The 27,796-nt window shown below is 49.3% G+C and overlaps 1 protein-coding gene across 1 annotated transcript in view; it reads left to right on the top strand.

Moving 5' to 3' along the window:
• Nucleotides 1–15,672, top strand: part of PELP1 (proline, glutamate and leucine rich protein 1) — a 34,679-nt gene extending 19,007 nt beyond the window's left edge. Inside the window, exons 4-17 of the mRNA XM_011958348.1 lie at nt 4,464–4,613; nt 4,844–4,915; nt 10,256–10,315; nt 10,558–10,708; nt 10,903–11,029; nt 11,181–11,268; nt 11,697–11,785; nt 11,864–11,980; nt 12,094–12,241; nt 12,381–12,540; nt 13,378–13,433; nt 13,598–13,804; nt 13,890–15,344; nt 15,525–15,672. Of these exons, the coding sequence (XP_011813738.1) occupies nt 4,464–4,613; nt 4,844–4,915; nt 10,256–10,315; nt 10,558–10,708; nt 10,903–11,029; nt 11,181–11,268; nt 11,697–11,785; nt 11,864–11,980; nt 12,094–12,241; nt 12,381–12,540; nt 13,378–13,433; nt 13,598–13,804; nt 13,890–15,344; nt 15,525–15,617 (2,973 nt within the window). The 3' untranslated portion in view covers nt 15,618–15,672. The remainder of the gene's footprint in view (nt 1–4,463; nt 4,614–4,843; nt 4,916–10,255; nt 10,316–10,557; nt 10,709–10,902; nt 11,030–11,180; nt 11,269–11,696; nt 11,786–11,863; nt 11,981–12,093; nt 12,242–12,380; nt 12,541–13,377; nt 13,434–13,597; nt 13,805–13,889; nt 15,345–15,524) is intronic.
• Nucleotides 15,673–27,796: the final 12,124 nt, after the last annotated feature.

Here is a 27,796-nt window from a genome sequence, read left to right as displayed (position 1 = left end):
GATGATCTTGATCTCCTGACCTCATGATCTGCCCACCTTGGTCTCCCAAAGTGCTGGGATTATAGGCGTGAGCCACCGCACCTGGCAAAGATACTTTAAAGAATAATTTTATAAATGAATGTGAAATGATCAACTGATGTAGGTGCTGTGGAGGTAAAGACTATAGTTCTCAGAAAACGTGTAACAGGATAATCTGACTTCAGCTCGGGTAGTGTGGGTAGTGGTGATCAGGGCCAGCAGTCCAGGGGGAGCTTTTCTGAACTGATCAATAGGAGTTAATTGGGTTAAGAGAGTGTCCTAATGTGCCAAAGCTGTGAGAGAAGAAGAGCGTGGCCTGTTTGAAGAATTCCAGCATGTGGCTAGAATTGATGAGTTGTGGCTGGGGAGATAGGGAGACTGTGGACCAAGTTGTGTGTGGCCTTATAGACCATGCTAAGGATTTTGGCTTTTATTCTTGGAGTAGTGGCAACTCATGGAAGGTTTTAAGCAGAGATAAGGAGGTGGTGGTAGTGACTGAAAGTATCTCTCTGCGACCGGGCATGGTGGCTCGTGCCTGTAATCCCAGCAGTTTGGGAGGCCGAAGTGGGCAGATCACCTGAGGTCAGGAGTTCGAGACCAGCCTGGCCAACACGGTGAAACCCTGTTTCTACTAAAAATACAAAAATTAGCCAGGCATGGTGGCGGGACCTGTAATCCCAGCTACTTGGGAGGCCAAGGTGGGATAATTGCTTGAACCTGGGAGGTGGAGGTTGCAGTGAGCTGAGATTGCCCTACTGCACTCCAGCCTGGGTAACAGAGCGAGACTCCATCTCAAAAAAAAAAAAAAAAAAAAGAAAGAAAATATATCTCTGGCTGCCTTGTGGATAGTGAAGTAGAAAGGAACAGATTGGAAGCAGAAAGACCATGTAGATGGCTACTAAAGTAATCTAGGAGAACATTCACAGTAGCTTGGACTAGGGTTGTGGCAGTAGAACTGATGAGAAGGATATAGATTTGAGAGAGATACAGTGTCAGAGTGGCAGATGCTGAGGATAGATGAGCATCAAGTAGAACACATATCCAGCGTGACTCCTGGATTCCTGAACATTGGAAGACAGATTTGGAGGTGTGGGAAGAAGATACCATGGCTGTGGCCTTGAGCATTCAGTAGAAGCACCATTAGTAACTATCCCCCTGATCTGGTGTCAGTGGAAGTGGCCAGACATCTCAGTGTAGCCCCGATGGTTCAGTAGGTGGAGACTTTAGTTGGCTTTTTTTTTTTTTTTTTTTGAGATAGAGTCTAGCTGTGTGGCCCAGGCTGGAGAGCAGTGGCCCAGTCTTGGCTCACTGCAGCCTCCACCTCCCAGGTTCAAGCGATTTTCCTGTCTCAGTCTCTTGAGTAGCTGGATTACAGGCGCCCATCACCATACCTGGCTAATTTTTGTATTTTTAGTAGAGACGGGATTTCACCATGTTGGCCAGGCTGGTCTTGAACTCCTGGCCTCAGGTGATCCACCCACTTCGGCCTTCTGAAGTCCTGGGATTACAGGAGCCACCAATCCCAGCCCTTTTTTTGTTCTTTTTTTTTTTTTTTCTTTAAGACATGGTTTCATTTTGTCACCCGGGCTGGAGTATAGTGTTGTGATTATGGCTCACTGCAGCCTTGACATTTTGTGCTCACATCAGTACCCCCCACCACCCCCACCAATAGCGGGGACTACAGGCGTACACCACCACCCCCTAGTAATTAAAAAAATGTTTTTGTACAGATGGGTTCTTGCTATGTGGTCCAGGCTGGTCTCAAACTCCTGGGCTCAAGCAGTCCTCCCACCTTGGCCTCCCAAAGTGTGGGATTATAGATGTGTGCCACCGTGCCTGGCCTGGCATCTTTTACTAGGGGGAAGAGTCTTCAGTGTTTAGATGGCAGTTGAAACTGAGGATGAGATTATCAAAATAAGCCCTTTTATGGACTGGATTTTAAAGCACATTACACTTAATGGTCAGGTAGAGGAAGAAGAACTTACGAAGGAGACTGAGACAGGCCAGCAGCAGAAAGAAGATAATCAGGATTGTGGGCTGGGGGGGGCCAAGTGAAGACTCCTTGAGGGATGAGGGAGGAGTTATTTCTGTATGTGCCTCCTGAGGTGGGACAAGATGCAGACTGAGAATCGTTGATTAGGTTAGCAGCATGGGTGGTAAGACCATAGTGAGAGTGGTTTTGCTGGAGCAGTGGACGCTGAAGCCAGACTGGCTCAGGATGAGAAGCAAATGGGAGAAGGGAAACGGAAGGAGGGAAGATGGGAAATCCTTTCAAGATGCTGGGCGTTAATGGATGATGAGGGAGAGAAACTGGGTGATTACTGGGATTTGGCAAGTGAAGTATGGGCTCAAGAAAAGACTTTTTCTTTGGCTCATGCCTGTGATCCCAGCACTTTGGGAGGCTGAGGCAGGCAGATAATGAGGTCAGGAGTTCAAGACCAGCCTGGCTAACATGGTGAAACCCCATCTCTACTAAAAATACAAAAATTAACCGGGCATGGTGGCGTGTGCCTGTAATCCCAGCTACTAGGGAGGCCAAGGCAGGAGAATTGCTTGAACCAGGACCCGGGAGGTGGAGGTTGCAGTGAGCCAAGATCATGCCACTGCATTCCAGCCTGGGCTACAGAGGGAAGCTCCATCTCAAAATCAATCAATCAATAAAAATGAAAAAGACAAGCCTTTTTAAGATGGGAGAGACTTGAGCTGTATAAATGTCAGTGGGAAGAGTCTGTGTGATGGGGACTGGTTAGAAATTTAAGGGAGATAAAGCCAGTGAAAGTGTAAGGTTCTGAGAGGAAAGGACGGGACAGTATTGAAAGCACAGTGGAGGGACTGTCTTTGGGTAGGAAGAGGGCAGGAGAGAGTGAATAGTGTGAAGATGAAATTTTGAGGTTTGGGAGTGGGAAGCGAAGGCTGTTTTATTAGGTTGGTGCAAAAGTAATTGCTGTTTTTATAGTTCCTTGTAATTATCTGTGGGCTTCGGTTTTTTTCTGTGAAGTTATGAGCAAGGTTAAATAGGTGACAGTGGTGGGAGAAGTAGTGAGTTGGAAGTTGGAGGAGAAAACTTAAGTAGCAGAGTTAACCAGAGAGAAATGTGGTAGGATTACTGGACAGTGATGAGGGCCTATGTGTCGTTGGTAGGCCTACCTGTTTTTGCTTCATAAGTATTCTCTTTTTTTTTTGACACATAGCCTCCTCTCATCTAGCAGGAGATATATGCTGTATGCTTTTCCCTTAGATACATATTAATTTTCTAAGGAAGTCCTTTTAAATTCAAACTTCTTTTCTCCATGAGTTCCAGGGTGGGTTTGAGCCAGTTAGTAGCAACCTCAAAGAGATGGGGCAGTTTTGTTATGACTGAGGCTTATTTTTCAGTCTGAAAAGTGCTGTTCTCCTTTTCTAGCAGGGAACATTGGTATGAGATCATTGGAAAATTCTTCTAGGGCTGCGGTGAGCCGAGATTGTGCCTCTGCATTCTAGCCTGGGTGACAGAGTGAGACTTTGTCTCAAAGAGAAAAAAAAAAGGGCTGGGCACCGTGGCTCATGCCTGTAATCCTAGCACTTTGGGAGTCTGAGGTGGGCGGATCACATGACTCGCAGAGTTCAAGACCAGCCTGGCCAATGTGGCAAAACCCTGTCTCTATTAAGGATACAAAAATTAGCCAGGCATGATGGTCCATGCGTGTAATCCCAGCTACTCAGGAGGCTGAGGCATGAGAATCGCTTGAACCCGGGAGTCAGAGGTTGCAGTGAGCTGAGATTGCCTCAGTGCGTTCCATCCTGGGGTACAGAGCAAGACTGTCTTAAAAAAAAAAAAAAAAAGAAAACTCAGCCAGGCGCGGTGGCCCACACGTGTAACCCCAGCACTTTGGGAGGCCGAGGCGGGCGGATCACGAGGTCAGGAGATCGAGACCATCCTGGCTAACACGATGAAACCCCATCTGTACTAAAAATATAAAAAATTAGCCTGGCGTGGTGGCGGGCACCTGTAGTCCCAGCTACTCGGGAGGCTGAGGCAGGAGAATGGTGTGAACCCGGGAGGCAGAGCTTGCAGTGAGCCGAGATCGCGCCACTGCACTCCAGCCTGACTGACAGAGTGAGACTCCGTCTCAAAAAAAAAAAAAGAAAAGAAAACTCTTTCAGTTAATCAGGTCTTTAAGGTATAGCTTTGTTACTCTTTTTTTCCCCACACAAATTCCTAGGACCCCAGATACGCCTAGGACCCTTAATAGTAAAACGTAAACACATGTCCTTTCTGTAGACAGAGATGTTACTCTTGGATACTCCATGCCTCCATGCCCTCTTTTCTGCCAGGTAGTGGCTTGGATGGTCATACTGACATTAACTGTGGTGTTTCTAAGACTGCTTGTATTGCAGTGCCTCCTGCTGCTCTTTGGTGACAGTCGAGGTGAGGCTGGAAGCACGAGACATTATTTTTTCTTTAGACCCAGGACCCGCCTGCCACAATGGAGCTGGCTGTGGCTGTCCTGAGGGACCTCCTCCGATATGCTGCCCAGCTGCCTGCACTGTTCCGGGATATCTCCATGAACCACCTCCCTGGCCTTCTCACCTCCCTGCTGGGCCTCAGGCCAGAGGTGAGATGTCTCCCCGGGCCCTTCCCTATGGCCCCCCCGCAGTCCTCACCTTCTCACACTGTTTAATTGTTGGATGGAAATGACTGGGGAATAGGATTGAAGAAGTGAGAAGAGGGAGGGGCTGAGAAAAAGTGATTTCTGGAGAAGGGCCCTTGCCGGGTGCTGGGGGAGGTGGAATATGGTGACAGGGTGCTCTCGGCCTCTCATTTATCACTTTGTTTTCCCTATAGTGTGAGCAGTCAGCATTGGAAGGAATGAAGGCTTGTATGACCTATTTCCCTCGGGCTTGTGGTTCTCTCAAAGTAAGTATTTATGCACTCCTCTCCCCACCAGTGTAAGCCTTGAGAGCTCTTACCTCAGATTCCTGTCCTGAGCTTCCTCAGCACCTATCTTCTGATTATCCTTTAAAGTGACCAATCTCCACAGCTACACTTCTACCACATTGTAGCACTCATCTCACTGAATCCTCATTCTTCCAAAGAAATTGGAATCGAGAACCTTGCCTAAGATCAGCAGGCATTGGAACCTGGATCTGCTTGATGCCTAAGCCAGACTCTGAACCATGGGCTCCTTCCTTTTTCTGCATTGCCTTTTCTGTATCTCTTAAAATGCCCTGCCCACTTTTGTACCATCCTGTCTTTTTTTTGAGACAAGGTCTTACTCTGTTGCCCAGGCTGGGGTGCAGTGGCACACACTTGGCTCACTGTAGCCTTGACCTCCTGAGCTCAAGCAGTTCTCCCACCTCAGCCTCCCAAGTAGCTGGGACTAAGGCATGCGCCACCACACCCGGCTAATTATTAAATTTTTTGTAGGAGGTCTCGCTATGTTACCCAGGCTGGTCTTGAACTCCTGACCTCAAGTGATCCTCCTCCCTCAGCTTCCCAAAGTGCTGGGATTACAGGTGTGAGCCAGTGTGCCTGGCCCCCTTTCTATCTTACTTTATTCCTTTTTAAAATTTTTTTTTTAGTTTTTAACCTTCACATCATATCTTACTTTATTATTTTTTTTTTTGAGACGGAGTCTCTGTCGCCAGGCTGGAGTGCAGTGGCGTGATTTTGGCTCACTGCAACCTCCGCCTCCTGGGTTTAAGCGATTCTCCTGCCTCGGCCTCTCGAGTAGCTGGGACTACAGGCACACACTGCCACGCCTGGCTAATTTTTTGTATTTTAGTAGAGGCGAGGTTTCACTGTGTTGCCCAGGCTGGTCTCGAACTCCTGAGCTCATGCATTCCACCTGCTTTGGCCTCCCAAAGTGCTGGGATTACAGGCGTGAGCCACCACGCCCGGCCTCATAATCTCACTTTCAAGACAACCTGAAGAGCAAACTCCCTCCCCCTTGACTAACAATAGTAACGGCCAATACAGTTAACTCCACCAGTTAAACAAAAAAATTACTGATTTGCCACAAATTCCAGCTCTCTAGAGATTTGTGCTTCCATCTTAGTAAGCAGGTGTCCAATCAAACCAATGGTGAATATAACAAAATAAGAGAGAACATTTAATCTACAGGGAACACCTACTTGTTCTTAGGTATAGCTGGCACCCAATTATACTGCAAACAACAAATGTGCCAATTACAAATGGCCCTTTAACTGTGACTGCTTCAGTAGAATCTGTAATTCATTCATGTATGTTATTGCATCTCCTTAAAAACAAAACTGTAATTCCTCTCCTGGCCTCCTCCATCATCTGACCCACGTAGACGCTGTTTGTACAGTTACCTTGTATGCGTCATGACAACTGGCAGGAAGGGGTCAGGAAGTGACAGAGGGAGTTTAAACAGGAATATATGCAGAAAGAAGTGTTGGGGCAATTGTCCTAGTGAAGTGATGGGTCAGGAAGCATTCCCAGAGAAAATTACAAGACCTTCAAAAATAAAGTAAAGGCTGGGTGCGCAGGTGGCTCGTGCCTATAATCCCAACACTCTGGGAGGCTGAGGCAGGAGGATCACATGGGGCCAGGGGTTCAAGACCAGCCTGGTCAACATGGTGATACCTTGTCTCTACTAAAAACACAAAAATTAGTTTGTGTTCGGAGGTTGCAGTGAGCCGAAATCGTGCCAATGTACTCCAGCCTGGGTGACAGAGCGAGACTCTGTCTCCAAAAAAAAAAAAAAAAGAAAGTGAGATTAATGTGGTTCTGTGACCAAAGCAAGAAAGTAAGCTCTTGGAGGGAAAGGGAACTGGTCTAGTGGGTGCCCACTGCCATTCACTCTCCTGAGTGTCTAAGATGTGTTGTCTCATTTCATCATTGTAATTATTCTGTGGAATTGGTATCATTGCATTTTACAGAGGAGAAAACCAGCTGAGAGGGACTTAAGTGACATAAGCAAAGGTTATATTATCTGGTAATTGTAAAACCGGGGCAGATAGCAGCTCTAATCAATTGTTAGTGGCTGTGTAGCTTGCTGGCCTGGGAAGGACTGTGAGTCAGAGTTCCACCGGCCTGAGTGCTGTGGTCAGGGAGCGGTACCTGCAGTGGCTTTAGTAACTGGCTACTCGCAGTATCTGAAAAGTGCCTGAGCAGATGCGAGTTCTGAGTGAGCATGGGGTTGTGTCCTTGCTGATTCCTTGTTTTCATGCGAGTGCCACTAATCACAGCTAATAGAATCTTTGGGTAGGCAGGGCGGGACTTTTTGTCAAGAAGGTGTTTGGAGTGACTTATCGATTTTGTTCAAGTTTAGCAGAGGTTATTTACTGAGGTTTTACTAGGCTTGGTGAAAATTGGTTACCTTGTCAAATGTTCTGTAAGTTAACCTCTCAAATGACACAGGCCCACAGTTAGTCCCTGAACAAAGGTTTGGTTTTACTGCAAAAGTCTATTTTGATTCAGCTTTGTTCGGTATTGTCTTTATCTACCTGCGTCCCCCCAGGAAAGGGGAGGGGAAATTGAATGTTGCTGACAGGGCAGAAGTGTGAATAGTAAGCGTTAAGGAGACTAGAATGCTAAGTGCTCTTCTGCTGTTGTTTTTTTATTTTCAGTGTGAGTAGTCAGGAAAATTTATCTATAATTCACAACCTTGCGTCAGACCATTGAACTAAGGCCTGCATTTTGAGTACCCTTTCCAAACAAACAAATGTTTCTGTGTCGTTGCAGGGAGTGTCTACCTTTATTTCCCTAAGAATCAAGTGTCATCTGCCAGGAGTTTGAGACCAGCCTGGCCTACATGGTGAAACCCTACCTCTACCAAAAATACAATACAATTAGCTGGGTTTGGTGGTGCACGCCTGTGGTTCCAGCTACTCAGAACTTTGAGGCAGGAGATCCCCTGAAGCTGGGAGGCGGAGGTTGCAGTGAGCCGAGATCGTGGCACTGCACTCTAGCCTGGGTAACAGAGTGAGACCCTGTCTCAAGAAAAAACAAAAAACAAAACAGTGAGCCGTGGCACCGCACTCTAGCCTGGGTGACAGAGTGAGACCCTGTCTCAAAAAAAAAAAAAAGGTCATTTGGAGAACTTCCCTCTGTTGAGGGTGTGGAGGATTTTGGCTTTGTCGGTTGCCAGCACTTCAGATAAGAATCTGTTATGCAGAGGCTGCAGGGGCCATTTTGCACTTGGAAAATCTAGCAGACTAGTACTTAGGAAAACTGGTAATTGCCGTTTTGAAGTGTCTGTGTGTTTTCTGTTACATTCCCCAGATATTCTCAGGGTAATTGCAGACTCCAAGCTCAGGGTTACTCCTCCCAAGTAATGTGAATCAAGCATTCTGAGTCCATGAGGTCAATTCCTGCAGAGACTTAAACTCACTTCCTTCGCCTTGCCACATTGATGAGCAGTTCCTCGGAATGGGTGGGAAGAGCCTAAGCCACTCTTGAGAGAGCCCCAGGACGTGCTCTGTGTGTGTGTGTTTTGGGTGAACTGTTCCAAGGGAGCCATCACTTTGGTTGGCTTTGTGGGCCAGCCAGGGTAGACCTGTGGTTAGAGCCGTGTCACTTCACCGTACACCGCTTTATTGCAGTCACATAAGCAGACTTCTGTTGGCCTCAGCCCAGCTTTTTGAGCCTTTTTTGGAGATAGGGTCTTGCTCTGTGACCCAGGAGTGCAGTGTTAAGATTGTAGCTCACTGTAACCTTGAACTCCTGGGCTCAAGTGATCCTCCCGCGTCAGTCTCCCAAGTAACTAGGACTACAGGGGAAAGCGTGAGCCTGCTCTTTCCCCTTCTCTCTATGTTGCCAGTGTTGGCTCCAGATTCTTGTGTTTCCGTATCCTTGTCTTGTTGTCCTTACTAATTCTTTTTTTTTTTTTCCCCCCGAGAAGGAGTCTTGCTCTGTCACCCAGGCCGGAGTGCAGTGGCGTGATCTCGGCTCACTGCCCCTTCTGCCTCCTGGGTTCAAGCAATTCTCCTGCCTCCCGAGTAGCTGGGATTACAGGTGCCTGCCATCGTGCCCAACTAATTTTTGTATTTTTAGTAGAGACGGGGTTTCACCATGTTGGCCAGGCTGGTTTTGAACTCCTGACCTCGTGATCTGCCCACCTCAGCCTCCCAAAGTGCCAGGATTACAGGTATGAGCCACCACGTCCAGCCTTTTTTTTTTCTTTTTGAGACAGGGTCTCACTCTCGTCACCCAGGTTGGAGTACACTGACTGGCGTGATCTCGGTTCTGGGCTTGGGCGGTCCTCCCACTTCAGCCTCCCGAGTAACTGGGACTACAGGCATATGCCACCACACCTGGCTAAGTTTTTGTATTTTTAGTAGAGATAGGGTTTCTCCATGTTGCCCAGACTGGTCTCAAACTCCTTGGATCCAGTGATCCGCCTGCCTTGGTCTCCCAAAGTGCCTGGATTACAGGTGTGAGCTACTGCACCCAGCCTGTGCTTTTTTATTGACATGTTAAGTAATAAGATCTAGAAGCAGGTCTTACATCGACCGTAATTGCAAATTAGTGATTCATGTGAATGGTATTTCAGGATGTGTTACAATTACAATGTGACATGAAAATGATTCTATTAGTGACAGTCACAGGCATTGCTGATACTACTGTGGCTATTTGTCTGCATTTATAAGTAAAGAAAACACTACATTTTACAATTTAGTGGGAGTAATTTTTTTCCCCATCCATGTTCACAGGCCCCTTTGATTGTATACTCAACTAAATTGTGGTTCTCAGGTTAAACATTCCTGCCCTAGCACCTTCACACAGCACGCAGAGAAAGTGCTGAATGACAGATTGCTACCCCGAGACTTGCTGCCTTACTTCTGCTCTAGCAGCCAGCCTTCTTTTTTGACCTTGTCCTGCCCTCATACCTCTGGTTAGTGTCTTAACTTCCAGCTTGGACCCTCATTTTTGTGTGTGAGCTGGTGGAGAGTTGGAGTGTGGAGATTGTTTTTTAGTACTAGGTCCTTTTGACTTGAGGGAAAAATTTTGCAAAAACTGTCCAGGAGGAAGCCCAGCTGTCTGTGGGACAGGGCCAGACCCCTTTCCCCCCAGGCAGGAAGCCGAGGACCAGAGGTGGCGTTGAGGAGTCTTTCTATCATGAAAGCATGTCTGTGCCCGGTGTTGATGCCCCATAGAGGGCTTTGCTTCTTGTGTCTACAGGAAAAAAAAGACCTGGGCTTAGAGTCTGCTGCTGGGAACAGATGGGGTGTACATCTCTGGCTCTCAGAGCTGGCTCACCGGCCTCTTCCTTTTTCCCTCCACATCCAGGGCAAGCTGGCCTCATTTTTTCTGTCTAGGGTGGATGCCTTGAGCCCTCAGCTCCAACAGGTAAAGGGCAGGGAGGGAGAGGGAGAGCCCGGGGATCTGAGTCTGGAGTGTCTCTTGCTGCTCCTCCTCAGCTTTTCTGTCCTGCCTTCATGTGCCCATCTGGGTCCTTTGGCCTCATTGTCCCATCTCAGGTTTCTCTCAGAGCTCTCTGATCTCCATCTCTTCTGGGCGTTAGTGGGGCTGGGGGTTCTGTGGCTGGGCTGGATCCCCATCTGACCAGGTTTCTGTCCTTTGTCCCGCAGTTGGCCTGTGAGTGTTATTCCCGGCTGCCCTCTTTAGGGGCTGGCTTTTCCCAAGGCCTGAAGCACACTGAGAGCTGGGAGCAGGAGCTACACAGTCTGCTGGCCTCACTACACACCCTGCTGGGGGCCCTGTATGAGGGAGCAGAGACCGGTAGGGACCAGGGCTGCTAGTCAGTGGAACAATGCTGAGGAAGTGTGGCAGGAAGGAACGGGAGGGAGCCCAGAGACACGGGGCAGTTGGTGTTTGGGGAAAATGGGTTAGAATACAGGCAGATCGTCCACCAGAAATGACGGAGGAGGGGATGGAAGAAAGACAGTGTACAGGGTAGTTGTGCTTCTGCCCAGCTCCTGTGCAGAATGAAGGCCCTGGGGTGGAGATGCTGCTGTCCTCAGAAGATGGCGATGCCCATGTCCTTCTCCGGCTTCTGCAGAGGTTTTCGGGACTGGCCTGCTGCCTAGGGCTCATGCTCAGGTGTGTGGGGGTGTTGGAGGGAGCGGAGGCATGGAGCAGGAGGGGTTGATGAGGGAGTGTCGCCCTCATCATGAGAAAGGAGATGAAGGTGGGTGTGGGAGTTATACCAGGGAGCCTGCTCTGAGGGTCTCCCTGCTCTGATTCTCTTTAGCTCTGAGTTTGGAGCCCCCGTGTCCGTCCCTGTGCAGGAGATCCTGGATTTCATCTGCCGGACCCTCAGCGTCAGTAGCAAGAATATTGTAAGTGGGATTTGTCATCTCTTCACAGCCCTTGCTCAGGACACCAGGCAACCAGGAAAGTACTGGGGACCTGAGTCTCCCCAAACAGTGTCATCCTGAATCATCCCAGACAGCTTCCTACTTTTGTCCAAATACTGTTACTCTGTGTGTCCCGACACAGGTGCACACTGTCAGAGTGTAGCAAATGCTTCCTTGGGGGAGGGTGAATTTGGGGATCAGCTGAGTCATTGCTGAGAGGCCCAGCCATCCTTCTTACCTTCCATCCAGGGTCTATTTTAGAGGATAGGGGTTTGATTTTGTTGGGAGAGTTGAGATCGGGGGTAGGTTTCTTACCTATGTGTACATATGTAAATAGTCTCTCCCTGTTTCTGTCTCTCTCTGGCTCTCACTTTCTTCCCCTACTCTGTCTTTGCCATTTTTTTCTCCAGAGCTTGCATGGAGATGGTCCCCTGCGGCTGCTGCTGCTGCCCTCTATCCACCTTGAGGCCTTGGACCTGCTCTCTGCACTCATCCTCGCGTGAGTGGGATTGGGCTGGCTGTGGTGAAGGGATGGGGCGTGCCAGAAACGAGGGTCACTGTTCCTTCTCTGCCCCAGGTGTGGAAGCCGGCTCTTGCGCTTTGGGATCCTGATCAGCCGCCTACTTCCCCAGGTCCTCAATTCCTGGAGCATCGGTAGAGACTCCCTCTCTCCCGGCCAGGAGAGGCCTTACAGGTGACCATCCAGGAAGGGAATAAAGACAAGAGGGGGATGAGGGGTGCAGGTGGGCTGGGGCTTCTGGCATGTTGACACTCCATTCATATCTGTCCTCTTTGCTCACGGCACAGCACGGTTCGGACCAAGGTGTATGCGGTGTTAGAGCTGTGGGTGCAGGTTTGTGGGGCCTCGGCGGGAATGCTTCAGGGAGGAGCCTCTGGAGAGGCCCTGCTCACCCACCTGCTCAGTGACATCTCACCGCCAGCTGATGCCCTTAAGGTGAGGAGGCCTCGGCTCCATCTCGGGACTCATCCTGTGCCCTTTGACCAAATGTGCCTGCTCAGCAAACACTGTCCACTGTGGCTGTCCTGCCTTCTTATTTGCCTGTGGATGTGATTTATGTTTCCTCTGCCACCAGCTGCGTAGCCCGCGGGGGAGCCCTGATGGGAGTTTGCAGACTGGAAAGCCCAGCGCCCCCAAGAAGCTAAAGCTGGATGTGGGGGAAGCTATGGCCCCGCCAAGTCACCGGAAAGGGGATAGCAATGCCAACAGCGATGTGTGCGCGGCTGCACTCAGAGGTGGGTGAGGTCTGTGCCCTGGACCACTGGGGCTCAAATGGGACCCCATCCTTGCCCCTAGTGGGACTCCTCCACCTACTATACCCCTAGATGAAACTTTCTGGGGGAGAGTGCCCAGACCAGCCTTTGTCCGTTGTGATGAGTGATCGCCCAAACAGCGGGTGAAGGGGAAGGTGCCTGTAAAATGCAGAGCCCGGCAGAAGCCTGCAGAGAGGCCAGGAGGAGGCGCCCAAGCAGCCGCCCTGTTGCCAGGGCTGCAGGCCGCCTCAGGTCCTGCTGTTAGACCAGGGACTCTGGTAGCTGACACTGCCCCTCCAAGGCCTCTGCTTCCTCCTGCGTTCGGCACATCCTTGGCCTATCCACTTTCTATCAGGCAGAGTTCTAGCACGTGGGGAAGCCTCCTCCCTGTGAAGTCGACATTCTCCCTAGGGTAGGCTGCCTGGAGGAGCTCCCTGCTCTCACCATAACCACTGACCTGGCTACAGAGTTACTAGTTGGATACTGTGCAGTTAATGGATGACTTTCCTCTGAGTCCCATATATTTCACTGCCTGCCACCCCATCCCATGGGAAGGGGAGAACTGATTGTCCCCAAATATATAAATGCAAAATTATAAAATTTACAATTTTTTACTTACATTGTGTCAATTAAATTCTGTCAGTGGCCCTGTACTGTAGAGGTGCTTTTATGATCCACATTTTCTAGTTGAGAAGTGGAATGACTTGGCCAAGATAGGCAGTGGCAGAGTTGATGCCCACTCTGGGCTATGTGCTGCAGAAGCCCTTGCCGTCAGTCCTCTTGGGAGCCTACTCTTTACACGCCATTCTTCTTCCCCAGGCCTCAGCCGGACCATCCTCATGTGTGGACCTCTCATCAAGGAGGAGACTCACAGGGTTAGTGGAGCCTCGTCCACTAACGAGGAGATGGGGGAAGGGCCCCTGCTCTGTACACACTGGGGGTGCGGCCCAGAGGCGGGTCCATTCAGACCTGGGAGTAGGCTCTGGAGAAGGGTTGGGTGGTCTTGGGGATGTCTCCAGGTGTGCTCTCTCCTTTTTAGAGACTGCATGATCTGGTCCTCCCCCTGGTCATGGGTGTCCAGCAGGGGGAGGTCCTAGGCAGCTCCCCGTACACGAGCTCCCGCTGCCGTCGCGAACTCTACTGCCTGCTGCTGGCACTGCTGCTGGCCCCTTCTCCTCGCTGCCCACCTCCTCTTGCCTGTGCCCTGCAAGCCTTCTCCCTCGGCCAGCGAGAAGATAGCCTTGAGGTAACTGTGACGGGCCAAACCCCTCTTTGGTTCCTGGAGTCTCTTGTTTCCTGGTGCTCACACTTGCCCTTTCTTCTTTCCTCAGGTCTCCTCTTTCTGCTCAGAAGCACTGGTGACCTGTGCTGCTCTGACCCACCCCCGGGTTCCTCCCCTGCAGCCCATGGGCCCCACCTGCCCCACACCTGCTCCAGTTCCCCCTCCTGAGGCCCCATCGCCCTTCAGGGCCCCACCCTTCCATCCTCCAGGCCCCATGCCCTCAGTGGGCCCCATGCCCTCAGCAGGGCCCATGCCCTCAGCAGGACCCATGCCTTCAGCAGGCCCTGTGCCCTCGGCACGCCCTGGACCTCCCACCACAGCCAACCACCTAGGCCTTTCTGTCTCAGGCCTAGTGTCTGTCCCTCCCCGGCTTCTTCCTGGTCCGGAGAACCACCGGGCAGGCTCAAATGAGGACCCCATCCTTGCCCCTAGTGGGACTCCCCCACCTGCTATACCCCCAGATGAAACTTTTGGGGGGAGAGTGCCCAGACCAGCCTTTGTCCACTATGATAAGGAGGAGGCATCTGATGTGGAGATTTCCTTGGAAAGTGACTCTGATGACAGCGTGGTGATTGTGCCCGAGGGGCTTCCCCCCCTGCCACCCCCACCACCCTCAGGTGCCACACCACCCCCTATCGCCCCCACTGGGCCGCCGACAGCCTCCCCTCCTGTGCCAGCCAAGGAGGAGCCTGAAGAACTTCCTGCAGCCCCAGGGCCTCTCCCGCCACCCCCACCTCCGCCCCCGCCTGTTCCTGGTCCTGTGACGCTCCCTCCACCCCAGTTGGTCCCTGAAGGGACTCCTGGTGGGGGAGGACCCCCAGCCCTGGAAGAGGATTTGACGGTTATTAATATCAACAGCAGTGATGAAGAGGAGGAGGAAGAGGAAGAAGAGGAAGAAGAAGAAGAGGAAGAAGAGGAAGAGGAAGAAGACTTTGAGGAAGAGGAGGAAGATGAAGAGGAGTATTTTGAAGAGGAAGAAGAGGAGGAAGAAGAGTTTGAAGAAGAATTTGAGGAAGAAGAAGGTGAGTTAGAGGAAGAAGAAGAGGAGGAGGATGAGGAGGAGGAAGAAGAATTGGAAGAGGTGGAAGAGCTGGAGTTCGGCACAGCAGGAGGGGAGGTAGAAGAAGGTGGACCTCCACCCCCAACCCTGCCTCCAGCTCTGCCTCCCCCTGAGTCTCCCCCAAAGGTGCAGCCTGAGCCAGAACCAGAACCCGGGCTGCTGTTGGAAGTGGAGGAGCCAGGGGCAGAGGAGGAGCATGGGGCTGACACAGCTCCCACCCTGGCCCCTGAAGTGCTCCCCTCCCAGGGAGAGGTGGAGAGGGAAGAGGGGAGCCCCGCGGCAGGCCCCCCTCCCCAGGAGCTTGTTGAAGAAGAGCCCTCTGCTCCCCCAACCCTGCTGGAAGAGGGAACTGAGGATGGGGGTGACAGGGTACAGCCCCCACCAGAGACACCTGCAGAAGAAGAGATGGAGACAGAGACAGAGGCTGAAGCTCTCCAGGAAAAGGTGAGAGGGCCAGGCGGGGAAGGCTCCTTGGGTGAGAAGGTGGGGCTGCCGGGAGAGTGGGTGGCAGCCGCGTATCTCAGGAGACGTTTGCCCAGCCTGAACCATTCTTCTGTGTATGTGTGTAAGACTATTCTGATGTGTGTAAGACTCTTCTGAATCTGGTATCTTTGTGCCTGAAAGGAGCAGGATGACACAGCCGCCATGCTGGCCGACTTCATCGACTGTCCCCCTGATGACGAGAAGCCACCGCCTCCCACAGAGCCCGACTCCTAGCCATCGTCTGCACCCCGCCCTTTGTTTCCAATAAAGTGATGTCCTTAGATAGCGACTGCTGTTTCTGCCTTTTGCCACACCTGGGTCCCCAGCCAGAAGCTCAGGTGTCTGCTGGGCTTTTCAGGGTATCCCTAGTATTCCCCAGATGTCTCCACAGCTGTCCTCTTGTCGACGATCCAGAGAGGAACCATTGACATACGGGGGTGATGGGCTGTCCCGTCACTCAGCACAGTGGAGTCAGAATTGTAGGTGTCTGGCTGGATGCTAATCGTGCAGAATTGTGTGTAGGGTTGAGCATGAGGAGTTATAGAGACACAGCCCTCCTTTCGTGTTTGTATTCGGGGTGGGAAACGTGTGGAGAATGTATAGGATTAAGTCTCCTAGTGAGTGGACCGGTGTCAACACACACATGCCCACACGTGTGCGTGCTCAAACACATACGGCCCCTTGGTCTGAAAGGGCAGGCTGAGTGATTGCTCAGCCTATGGAAGTTTAGAAAATTAGGAAAAGGTGTGGAGCAGTTCAGTCGTTGAATTCTGGGAAATTTGGACCTTACTCCAAGATAAAAGGACGTCCGTAGTGGGTATGTTGGGAATGAGCTGTTTTGGGGCTGGTCCTTATGACGGTTCCCCCCATAGCTGCCTGGCAGGAGTTTGATAAGCTCACCCCAGGCCTTCCTGCTCACTCTTGAGGTGTGGCCATTCCCCACCCAGTGTGTTATCTTTTTTCTTTTTTTGAGATAGACTCTTGCTCTGGCGCCCAGGCTGGAGTGCGGTGGCGCGATCTCGGCTCACTGCAACCTCCGCCTCCTGGGTTGAAGCAGTTCTCTGCTTCAGCCTTCTAAGTAGCTGGGATTACAGGCGCCTGCCACCGCCCGGCTAATTTTTGTATTTTTAGTGGAGATGAGGTTTCACCACGTTGGTCAGACTGGTCTTGAACTCCTGAGCTCATGATCCACCTGCCTCCGCCTCCCAAAGTGCTGTGATTACAGGTGTGAGCCACTGCACCCGGCCATCCCAGTATCTGTTTTCTTTAAGCAGCAATCCTGTTCTAGGCCTTGCTGGGATGGATGTGTGAGGATGAACCGAGAGGTGTGTCTGTGAGAGGGTACCAAGATGTGTGGGCTTGAACTAAGGGCCCCGTGATTTTTTTTTACTCAGTCAATTGAATCATGAAAATAAGTAAAGTGCCTTCGCAATGCAGAAGAGGGAGTCATTTCTCCCAAAGTTTATCTTAAAGAGCCCTTTGAGGAGGTGGCATTTGAACTAATTTTTGGAAACTTCAGTAGGATTTTAAAAAGTTACCCCTCAACTTGTTATTTTGAAAAATTTCAAGCAGAAAAGTGAGAACAGTATAATAGATAACCTTTGCCTAGATTTGCCAATTAACATTTAGTCATGTTAACTTTTATCCCTATAAACTGCATGTCTACATGTAGACGTATCTCTATTATATCATATATCTGTCTAATCTATACGTCTATCTTTCTACACAGTTCTGTTTTCATGGGACCATGTGAAAGTAAGTTGTAGACATCGTGGCCCTTTCCATCCCAAATTCTTTAACATAAATTATCTTCTAAGATTAAGGACGTTTTTCTGCATAATCATGATACCATTATCAGACCTAAGAAAAATAACAGTAATCCAGTGATAATTGTGATATTCAAATTTTCCTATTCCTAAAATGTCTTACAGCTTTTTTTTCCTCCTCTGAGTTCAAGAGGAATTTCTTGTAGGTGGAGAAGGCCCTGGAAGGTTGAAGGATCACTGCAAGGACAAGGGGTAGAGTGAAAGGTGCAATAGTGGTTTTTCAGAACGAGAAATCACCTGATTTCTGGAAACTAGATCGGTAAAGTTGACGTTGATTCCGGGGAAGAGGCTAACACAGAATTTTTTCTAATTTGAATTGTATTCTGAATAGGTAAAACATCCACGTGGTTCACAATTCAAGAGGTACAAAAGGTTTGTTGAAAAGTCTCTTTAGCCACTGAGATTTTCTACCAGAGCAGCCAATATGATCAGGTTTTACATATTCATCTGGAGATAGTGTATGCACATACAAATATATGTATATATATATATATATAATTTTTAGATGCAAATGGTAGTAAATTATCAATATAAATCAATTTCACTGTCATGGGGATTTATTCATTCAGCAAATGTTTATTATGTACTGACTATATAGTAGACATAGGCTGGGCGCAGTGGCTCACGTCTGTAATCCCAGCACTTGGGGAGGCCGAGGTGGGGGGATGACCTGAGGTCAGGAGTTCGAGATCAGCCTGACCAAACTGGTGAAACCCACGTCTCTACTTTAGAAAAAAAAAAAATACAAAAATTAGCTGGATGTGGTGGAAAGCACCTGTAATCCCAGCTACTCAGGTGGCTGAGACAGGAGAATTGCTTGAACCCAGGAGGTGGAAACTGCAGTGAGCTGAGATCATGCCACTGCACTCCAGCCTGGTCAGCAGAGCGAGACTTCGTCTCAAAAAAATATGTGTGTGTGTGTGTATGTGTGTGTGTGTAACTATAGCGCCACAGGAGGTTGCGGAGATGCTACTGAAAGGGTGGGGATGGCAAGCTGTCCTTCAGCCAGTTTCCTCCAGTGGTTACATCTTACACTATTATAGTAAACCAGGAATCTGATGTTGGCAGTGACCAATAAGCACTGTTTTACAAAGCTGGAGATAGAGCAGTGAACAAAATGCAGAAATCTCTGCCCTGACCTTGTGGGGTTTGTATTCTAGAAATTTTGGGGGTGGGGGTAGACAAGTAAGACGTATATTTGATGGTGAGAACAGTGGGAAAATCAAGGAAAGGGATAGGTTTCTGTGGGTGTATGGTTTTCAGTATTTTGAATTTTTGAATTTTAATTTTAATTAATTTATTTTTCAAGATGGAGTCTTGCCCCAGGCTGGAGCGCACTGGCGCCATCTCGGCTCACTGCAACCTCCACCTCCCGGGTTCAAGCAATTCTCCTGCCTCAGCCTCCCGAGTAGCTGAGTAGCCAGGCGTGCACCACTACGCCTGGGTAATTTTTGTATTTTTAGTAGAAACAAGGTTTCATCATGTTGACCAGGCTGGTCTTGAACTCCTGACCTCGTGATCCACCCACCTTGGCCTCCCAAAGTGCTGGTATTATAGGCATAAGCCATCGCGCCCAGCCTGTTTCAGCATTTTATTTTATTTTATTTTATTTTTTTGAGACGGAGTCTCTCTCTGTCGCCCAGGCTGGAGTGTAGTGGCCGGATCTTGGCTCACTGCAAGCTCCGCCTCCCGGGTTCACGCCATTCTCCTGCCTCAGCCTCCCGAGTAGCTGGGACTACAGGCGCCTGCCACCTCTCCCGGCTAGTTTTTTGTACTTTTTTTAGTAGAGACGAGGTTTCACCATATTAGCCAGGATGGTCTCGATCTCCTGACCTCGTGATCTGCCCGTCTCGGCCTCCCAAAGTGCTGGGATTACAGGCTTGAGCCACCGCGCCCGGCCTAGCATTTTATAATGAAAACTTTTGAACACTCAGAGAAGCTGAAAGAATGACACCTAGAACACCCATGTCTACCATGTTACTACGTTTGTGTGTGTGTGTTTGTGCAATTTTAATTACAGTGGTCAAAGAAGCTCTTGCTGAGAAGGTGATGTTGAATAAAGACTCTAAAGATCCTGAAGAGTTGAGAGAGAGCTATTGGAGTTCTGGGGACCAGGCACAGCAAGTACAAAGAGCCTGACGCAGGAGCATTCTCGGTGTGTTCAAGGAAAGCAAGGAGGCCAGTGAGGTTGGAAACTCGAATGAGGTCAGAGTAATAATAGGGTGAAAGAGGATGGCCGGGGGATGGGGAGGCAGTGAGGTAGGGCCTATGGTTTCTGCTCGGTGAGGTGGGAAGCCACTGGAGGGGTTTAAGCTGGTTATTGATGTCACATAATTGATGTTCTCATGGTACCCATGTGACTGCTCCTGGGGAATAGACAAAGTGAGGGTAGTAGACACACCAGCTAGGAAGCAGATTCAGCCAGACAAGATGATACCTCCCACTAAGGTGTTTGGAGAAGTGGTTGGATTCTAGATAATTTTTGAAGGTGGAGCTGGCAGAATTGGAAGATCATTCCATTTCTGTTCATACAGAGCTTCCTCATTCTCTTTTTTTTTTTTTTTTGAGATGGGCTGGAGTGCAGTGGCCGGATCTCGGCTCACTGCAAGCTCCGCCTCCCGGGTTTACGCCATTCTCCTGCCTCAGCCTCCCGAGTAGCTGGGACTACAGGCGCCCGCCACCTCGCCCAGCTAGTTTTTTTGTTTTGTTTTTTTATTTTTTAGTAGAGACGGGGTTTCACCGCGTTAGCCAGGATGGTCTCGATCTCCTGACCTCGTGATCCGCCCGTCTCGGCCTCCCAAAGTGCTGGGATTACAGGCGTGAGCCACCGCGCCCGGCCCTTCATTCTCTTGACAGCTGCCTAGAAGCTCATTATATCATCATGTTTTAAACTAGGCCCTGATGATGAATATTTAGGTTGATGCTCTATCTTTTGCTGCCACGAAACAGACATATATTTGTATAAAATGCCACATGGACATGTCATTCTTCACCTCAGTGAGTATTTGTAGAATAAATTCCAAGAAGCAGAAATGCTGAGTTCTTTCGTGGATGTTGTATCAGTTTTTGCTCCCACCAGGAGTACGGGTGTTTCCCCAAACCCTGCCAGAGTGTGTTCACAGTTAACTTTCGGATCTTTGCCAATATGTTAAATGGAAATTGGCACATCGATGTGTTTTAATTTACATTTTTCTTGTGAGAGACTTTGAGCCGCTTTTTATATGCTTCAGATCTCTTTGGCAGCCTGGCCAACGTGGTTTCACGTGGTGAGACCCTGTCTCCATAGAAGACGAAAGGCCTGGGCTAGAACTTCACAGGCTCTTCAAGAGTCTATCAGAGTGTGCTTGAGGAGCGGGCTGGCTGAATGTTAGGATAGTTAACTAAATGTTTTCAAACAGTTAATAATCATACTCAAAGGATAATAGATCAGGGTTATCCTGGAGAAGCTTTCTTGGGTGCGGTGGTACATGCCTGTAGTCCCAGATCCTTGGGAGGCTGAGGCAGGAGGGTCACCTGAGCCCAGGAATTTGAGGCCAACATGGGTAACACAGGGAGACCCATTCTCAAAACCAAAAGCCACTGCAGCCACTCTAAGTAGCTTGGATGGAGATCTGTTTATTAAATCTGCATGGGTGCATGGGACACAATTGGATGGCTAGCATCTATTTGGAATTGTCTGACAAGGATTTTCAAAAAGTTGCATGGTGAAATGTCACAGGGTTTAGACTATGGCTCTGTCTGTGAGCCCCTCAGTTGTGTAAGTGCAGGAGAAAGATAATGGCTTAGCAGAAACGGGGGTTGAGAGATGGGTGGAGACCTTCAGGGCACCTTGCTGCTTTAGTTCACTGGAGCAGGTGATGCAGGAAAGGAGGCGTGAGGATGTGGCTGGACAGGTTTATAGGGGTCAGGTGGTGAGGGCCTCGAAAGCTGTGCTCAGGAACTTGGGCTGTGTCCTCTCAGTAGCAAGTATTCCTTCCCAGTTCATCCTTGAGGGAAGTGACTCCTATTTTTGATCAGCTTTGGCAGGCCATGGAGGAGAGTTGGACCTGGGAGTGCAGAGGGGAGATGTACACGGGTCCATGTGGAGGCTAGTGAAGTCTGGCTTTGGTTAGGACCCAGGGGCAGGGATGGGGAGGTGGCAGTGCCCTGTCAGAGCACCCTTTGGCGTGTCGTCCTGGACTTGGCTGCCACATAGGAGGGCTTCAGTTTCTGGTACTCTTGCCAAAGGCTGGCAGGACTGAACAGTCTCTCAGTCTTCATGCTTTTCCCCTGAAAGAACTGGCTGTCTAGCCCAGGCCTTTAGTCTTCTATTGTCACACTCAGTATCCTTATTGCTTCTACTTCCCTAGAGATGGGGCTTTGGGAGAGTAGGTAGCTGGAAACTAAGGATCATCCTCCAAATGAAGGGTCTGTAGCCAAGATAGGAGTAGTTTGGGGTTGGGAAAGGGAAAGGAAGAAAGATTTAAACAAGCATTTATTGAATACTTATGGTTTCCAAGCCAGGGCACCAGGCATTGGGGAAATGATATATTATCCAAGATGCCGCTCCAAAGGAATTCACAATCTGATGGTAATGTCGACCACTTGAACGAGCAGTATCTGTGGGGTAAGAAGCAGCTGGATATGTGAGGTGTGTAGTTGAGGAGAGGGTTCAGGGCTGGAGAAGATTTGTCGGGGGCAGGTCACCCAGGGAGGATGATTGGAGTGGGAAGAGACGTGGGCTTAAGTGGAACCACAGCACGCCACATTTCAGGGGCAAGAGGAGCCCCTTTAAGGAGCGTGAAGAGGACTTGGAGAGGGCCGTGTCCTAGAAAAGACCTTCAAACAGGAGGCAGAAAACATAGAAAACATGGTGCTGTTGAGAAATGTCCACTGGATCTGGGGAAGAGCAAGACTGTGTGAAGGAAGGAGAGAAGATGGTGCAGTGAGGTGCCAGCCCTGCTCTGCCACCACTCACACCTCAGCACAGGGACTGTGGTGACCCAGCCGCCTGCCCTCCTTGATTCCTGAATGGTATGTCCTTTGGTTTCTGTTGGCCAGGAAGCAGCCGCTCCTCAGCCTCTCTCTGGTTCCTTTTCAGCCTGCAGGGACAGAGAGGCAGAGCTCCAAGATCTCAGGCTTCTGGGCCCTGGCCACGCCAACAGAGGCAGAGGTTTGATGCTTTCTCTTCAGAAGCCTCAACTGGCCTTGTTGTCTAAACACCCCCACTTGCCTCCATCTGCCCTCATTAGCTCCTGCTTCCCTCCCCCCCACCTGATACATATGATACATATTTTTGAATGTTTAGTTTGTCTCCTCGCAATAGAACGTAAGCGCCATTAGAGCAGAGACATTCTTGGTTTGTCTGTTGCTGCCTCACCAGTTCTGAATTCCTGTTATGTAGTAGGGGCTCAGTAACTAATGAATGAATGAACCAATGAACACACGAATGTCTTCATGGTGGTTCCTCCTCAGTTCCTTGAGCAGAACGTGGGAGATAAGCAGACCATCCCCTGCAATAGGATAAGCTCTGCAAGAACCCCGGGAGGCTCCCTCTCCAGCGGGGTAGATGTACATTGCTGGAGTGGATGGAGAAGCTGAGTTCTGATGGGAGCTTAGCTGCTCAGGTTCCTCTCACACAGTCTGTTGCAGCCTGCTCCCTCTTGACTGCATGCAACAACACAAAAGAACGGGCTGGGGTGGTAGGGCACCCCTAGCACTGCACACCTTCCCCCCACTTCAGCCCTTGCAAGCCAGTCCTGCCCTGAGGGGCAGCTCTCAGGGCACAGATCCTAGGGAGCCCAGGGGGTGCCATTCTTTGGCCTTTGTCACTACAGGGTCTCATGGATCCTCCGTCCCGGGGCCTGGGTCACTCTTCCACTTCCAGTCTTGACCTGTCTGGGCCCAGTGTAAATCTGTTTTCAAATATTGGATGAGTGACCTCCCGACAAACCACCCAGTGGATTTCCCTAAATAGCAACTCATCCGTGGACCCTCTGGACAAGGGTTGTGTGTTAGGTCTTCTTTCCTCCGTGTGGTTCCTGGCAAAAGACTCGGCATAAAGAGATATTCGCGGGCCGGGCGCAGTGTCTCACGCCTGTAATTCCAGCACTTTGGGAGGCTGAGGCGGGCGGATCATGAGGTCAGGAGATCGAGACCATCCTGGGTAACACGGTGAAACCCCGTCTCTACTAAAAATGCAAAAAATTAGCCGGGCGTGGTGGCGGGCGCCTGTAGTCTCAGCTACTCGGGAGGCTGAGGCAGGAGAATGGTGGGAACCTGAGAGGCGGAGCTTGCAGTGAGCCGAGATTGCGCCACTGCACTCCAGCCTGGGCCACAGAGCGAGACTCCATCTCAGAAAAAAAAAAAAGAAAAAGATATTTGCGCACACATAGTCAATGAGATGCTCCCGCGTGAGATGCAGAGCTCAAGAGATTGCTTCCTGTTTTCAGTCCTTTGTGATGACCCTCCGTCTGCCTTATCTCATGCTGTTCTAATGTTTCCCAACCCTTGAGCTCGGTGTTACCCCAGATTTCTTCACCTTGCGGACCCTAACTCCCCGAAGTCTCCCGTGTCTTCTCTTTCTCAGCCTCTCCTGTGAAACATGGTGCCGAAGCCACACTTTTGGGTCTCGAACACTGAGAACCTGCACTCATTTCCACTGACCATTTCAGTTCCTGCCAACCAGCCCTGCTTTCATTTGTCTGTTTATTCATTTTTAGACAGAGTTTCGCTCTTGTTGCCCAGGCTGGAGTACAGTGGCGCGATCTCTGCTCACCACAACCTCCACCTCCCGAAAGTGATTCTCCTGCATCAGCCTCCGAGTAGCTGGGACTACAAGCACCTGCCACCACGCCCGGCTCATTTTTTGTATTTTTACTAGAGATGGGGTTTCACCATGTTAGCCAGGATGGTCTTGATCTCCTGACCTCGTGATCGCCTCGGCCTCCCAAAGTGCTGGGATTATAGGCGCGAGCCACCGTGCCCAGCGATATCTGAATTTTCTTTCTTGAACCATTTGAGAGTAAGTTGCACCATCATAATACCTTATTCTTTTTTTTTTTTGATACGGAGTCTGGCTCTGTCACCCAGGCTGGAGTGCAGTGGCCGGATCTCAGCTCACTGCAAGCTCCGCCTGCCGGGTTCACGCCATTCTCCTGCCTCAGCCTCCCGAGTAGCTGGGACTGTACAGGCGCCCGCCACCTGGCCCGGCTAGTTTTTTGTATTTTTTTTAGTAGAGACGGGGTTTCACCATGTTAGCCAGGATGGTCTTGATCTCCTGACCTCATGATCCACCCGTCTCGGCCTCCCAAAGTCCTGGGATTACAGGCTTAAGCCACTTTGCCCGGCCGATACCTTACAATACCTTATTCTTAAACACTTCTACACTCCTGAATATTTATACAGTATTTCCCAAGATTAAGGACATTCTCTTACACAATCACGATACAATTATAAATCAAGAATTTTAACAAATGAGAGAATATTATCTAATATGTTGTCCATATTTGAATTTTCCCATTCATGTCTTTTATAGCTGTTTGTGAATTTCAGCTTATGTCACCAATTCACAGGTCTCATCCCTGACATGAACTCTGTTCCTTATCCCATCCTAAGCTTATCCCTTCCCTGGTGACCCCCACATCTATCTAGTCATGGCCCTTAGTTGAATCTCTATAGCATGGACCACCTGTGCTAACCTCTACTTAGCTGTTAAAGCCTTTTTTTTTCTTTTTTTTTTTTTTTGAGATGGAGTCTCGTTCTGTCGCCCAGGCTGGAGTGCAGTGGTGTGATCTCCACTCACTGCAACCTCCGCCTCCCTGGCTCAAGTGATTCTCCTGCCTCAGCCTCCCGAATAGCTGTGACTACAGGAGCACATCACCATGCCTGGCTAATTTTGTATTTTTTAGTAGAGACGGGGTTTTACCATCTTGGCCAGGCTGGTCTCGAACTCCTGATGTTTTTGAGATGGAGTTTCGCTCTTGTTGCCCAGGCTAGAGCACGATCTCGGCTCACTGCAACCTCCACCTCCTGGGTTCAAGTGATTCTCCTGCCTCAGCCTCCTGAGTAGCTGGGATTAATTATAGGCATGCACCACCATGCCCGGCTAATTTTGTATTTTTAGTAGAGACGGGGTTTCTTCCATGTTAGTCAGGCTGGTCTTGAACTCCTGACCTCAGGTGATCTGCCCGCCTTGGCCTCCGAAAGTGCTGGGATTACAGGCGTGAGCCACCGCGCCTGGCCTCACATTTTTGTGTCTCTCCAGTCAAAAGCAAAAATAATTCCGACTAACAGGAAACTTACAACTTTTAACTAAAAGGATGCCTGTTGACCAAGAATGCTGTATATGTCAGGAAAGATAAGGTCCAGGTTGTGGCAGAATTGACAGGTTGGCAGAGGGTTGGCTCCCACTAGCCCTCTCTCTGTTTGCATCTGACCACCACAGTCATCAAGAGTGAGGCCTTAGACCACCAGAATGCAACAGCAACAGCAGCAAGGAAAACAAAACCCCGGGAAACAAAATTCCAGCTTAGTTTTATTGCTTGGATTATTTCTTCCGTTTCTGCAGAACACTGAATATGGGCATTGAAAAAGACTTCTAAACTTACAGGTCACGCTGAACAGGGGATACAGTTGCTCTTGTAACAACCCAGAAGGCCCTTATTTTTTTTTGAGATGGAGTCTCTGTCACCCCGGCTGGAGTGCAGTGGCGTGATCTCAGCTCACTGTAACCTCCGCCTCCTGGGTTCAAGCAATTCCTGTGTCAGCCTCCTGAGTAGCTGGGACTACAGGCATGCACCACCATGCCCAGCTAATTTCTGTACTTTAGCAGAGGGGGTTTCACCATGTCGGCCAGGCTGGTCTTGAACTCCTGACCTCAGGTGATCCACCCGCGTCGGCCTCCCAAAGTGCTGGGATTACGGGCATGAGCCCTGTGCCTGGCCAAAAGACCCTTGTATTTTTGTGAAATAAATGAAACAAAGGAATAGATGAGGAAGGCAGGAATGAACTACACAGCAAGTAGCAGGAAAAGACAGTTGGGGATTGGTTTTAGCCGTGTCATTATTACTTGGCATTGCAGGTGAGCATAGGAGAAAACAGCAAGTTAAACTCTAGAGCAGAGAGTATTTAAGGGGGAAATGTATATACCCTGTACCTTATCTTTTGTTGTGACATCTCTACAATAGCTTTAAAAATATATCTGCGTCTTTATTTTATTATTTATTTATTTTTTTGAGATGGAGTCTTGCTCTATCGCCCAGACTGGAGTGCAGTGGCGCGATCTCGGCTCACTGCAACCTCCGCCTCCTGGGTTCATGCCATTCTCCTGCCTCAGCCTCTGGACTATAGGCGCCCGCCACCATGCCCGGCTAATTTTTTTGTTTTTTTACTAGAGACGGGGTTTCACTGTGTTAGCCAGGATAGTCTCATCTGACCTCGTGATCTGCCCACCCTGGCCTCCCAAAATACTGGGATTACAGGTGTGAGCCACCGCACCCGGCCTTGCATCTTATTATAATTTATATTTAATCAAAGTAAGATTCATTCATTCAGTCAGTCATTTGTTCTTGGAGATGTACTTCCTGCTGCACTCTGGACTGACTGTTCCTGCTACTTTATTCTGAACTTCTCTGCCTCATCCTTGGGAATTCCCTTTTGCCTTTCTGTTTCCTGGATCCCATACCTTCCTCTTTCTTGGCTTATTTCTTTATTTCAGTGGACCACATCCTCCAACAGCTTCTTAAGAACGGGTGTGTAGGAGGTAAAAGGGTTTACTTCTTGCATTTCTGAAAAGAACTTTATCATCACATTTGTTTGACAATTTGGCCAGGTACAGGGATCAGAAATTCTTTTCCCTCAAAATCCTGTAGACGTTTTCTCATTTCTTCTGTTTTCCAATGTTGCCATTAAGAAGTTTGATGGGCCCAGTGGCTCTCGCTTATAATCCCAGCACCTTGGAAGGCAGAGGCCAGAGGATTGCCTGAGCACAGGGGTTTAAGACCAGTCTGGGCAACAGGGTAAGATTCTATCTCTACAAAAATTTAAAAAATTATCTGACCATGGTGGGGCACGCCTGTGGTCCCAGTTACTTGGGAGGCTGCGGCAGGAGGATTGCTTGAGCCCAGGAGGTTGAGGTTGCAGTGAGCCATGTTTGTGCCTGGGCGACAGAGTGAGACTTTCTCTCAAAAAAAAAAAAAAAAAAGTTTGATGTTGTTCTGGCTCATTTTGTCATTTTGTATGTAAGCTATGTTTTTTTTCCTCTCTCTGGAAGCTTTTAGGATTTTGTTCTTTGTCCCCAGCTTTCTGAAATTGCACAGTGCTATGCCTGGGTCTAGGTCTAGCTTGATGTTCATTTTGTTGGCACTTGGTGGGTTGCATCAACCTGGAACTAATAATGTGTCCTCAGGTCTAGCAGATTTTCTTGTTTATGTTAAATGTTTTCCTCACATTTTTTTTCTTATTCAGGAACTTCTATTATTTGGATGTTGAATTTTGGACTTATTTCCTAATCTTACTTACTTTTTCCTTCTTGTTTTCTATTTCTTTGTCTTTTTTTTTCTGGGATGTTTCATTAACTTTTCCTCCAATCCTTTCTTTGAAATTTTA

This window comes from Colobus angolensis, unplaced genomic scaffold, assembly GCF_000951035.1.
Source record: "Colobus angolensis palliatus isolate OR3802 unplaced genomic scaffold, Cang.pa_1.0 Scaffold47, whole genome shotgun sequence".
NCBI lineage: Eukaryota > Metazoa > Chordata > Mammalia > Primates > Cercopithecidae > Colobus > Colobus angolensis.
Note: the sequence above shows the minus strand (reverse complement) of the source record. Positions and strands in the feature narration are given on the sequence as shown.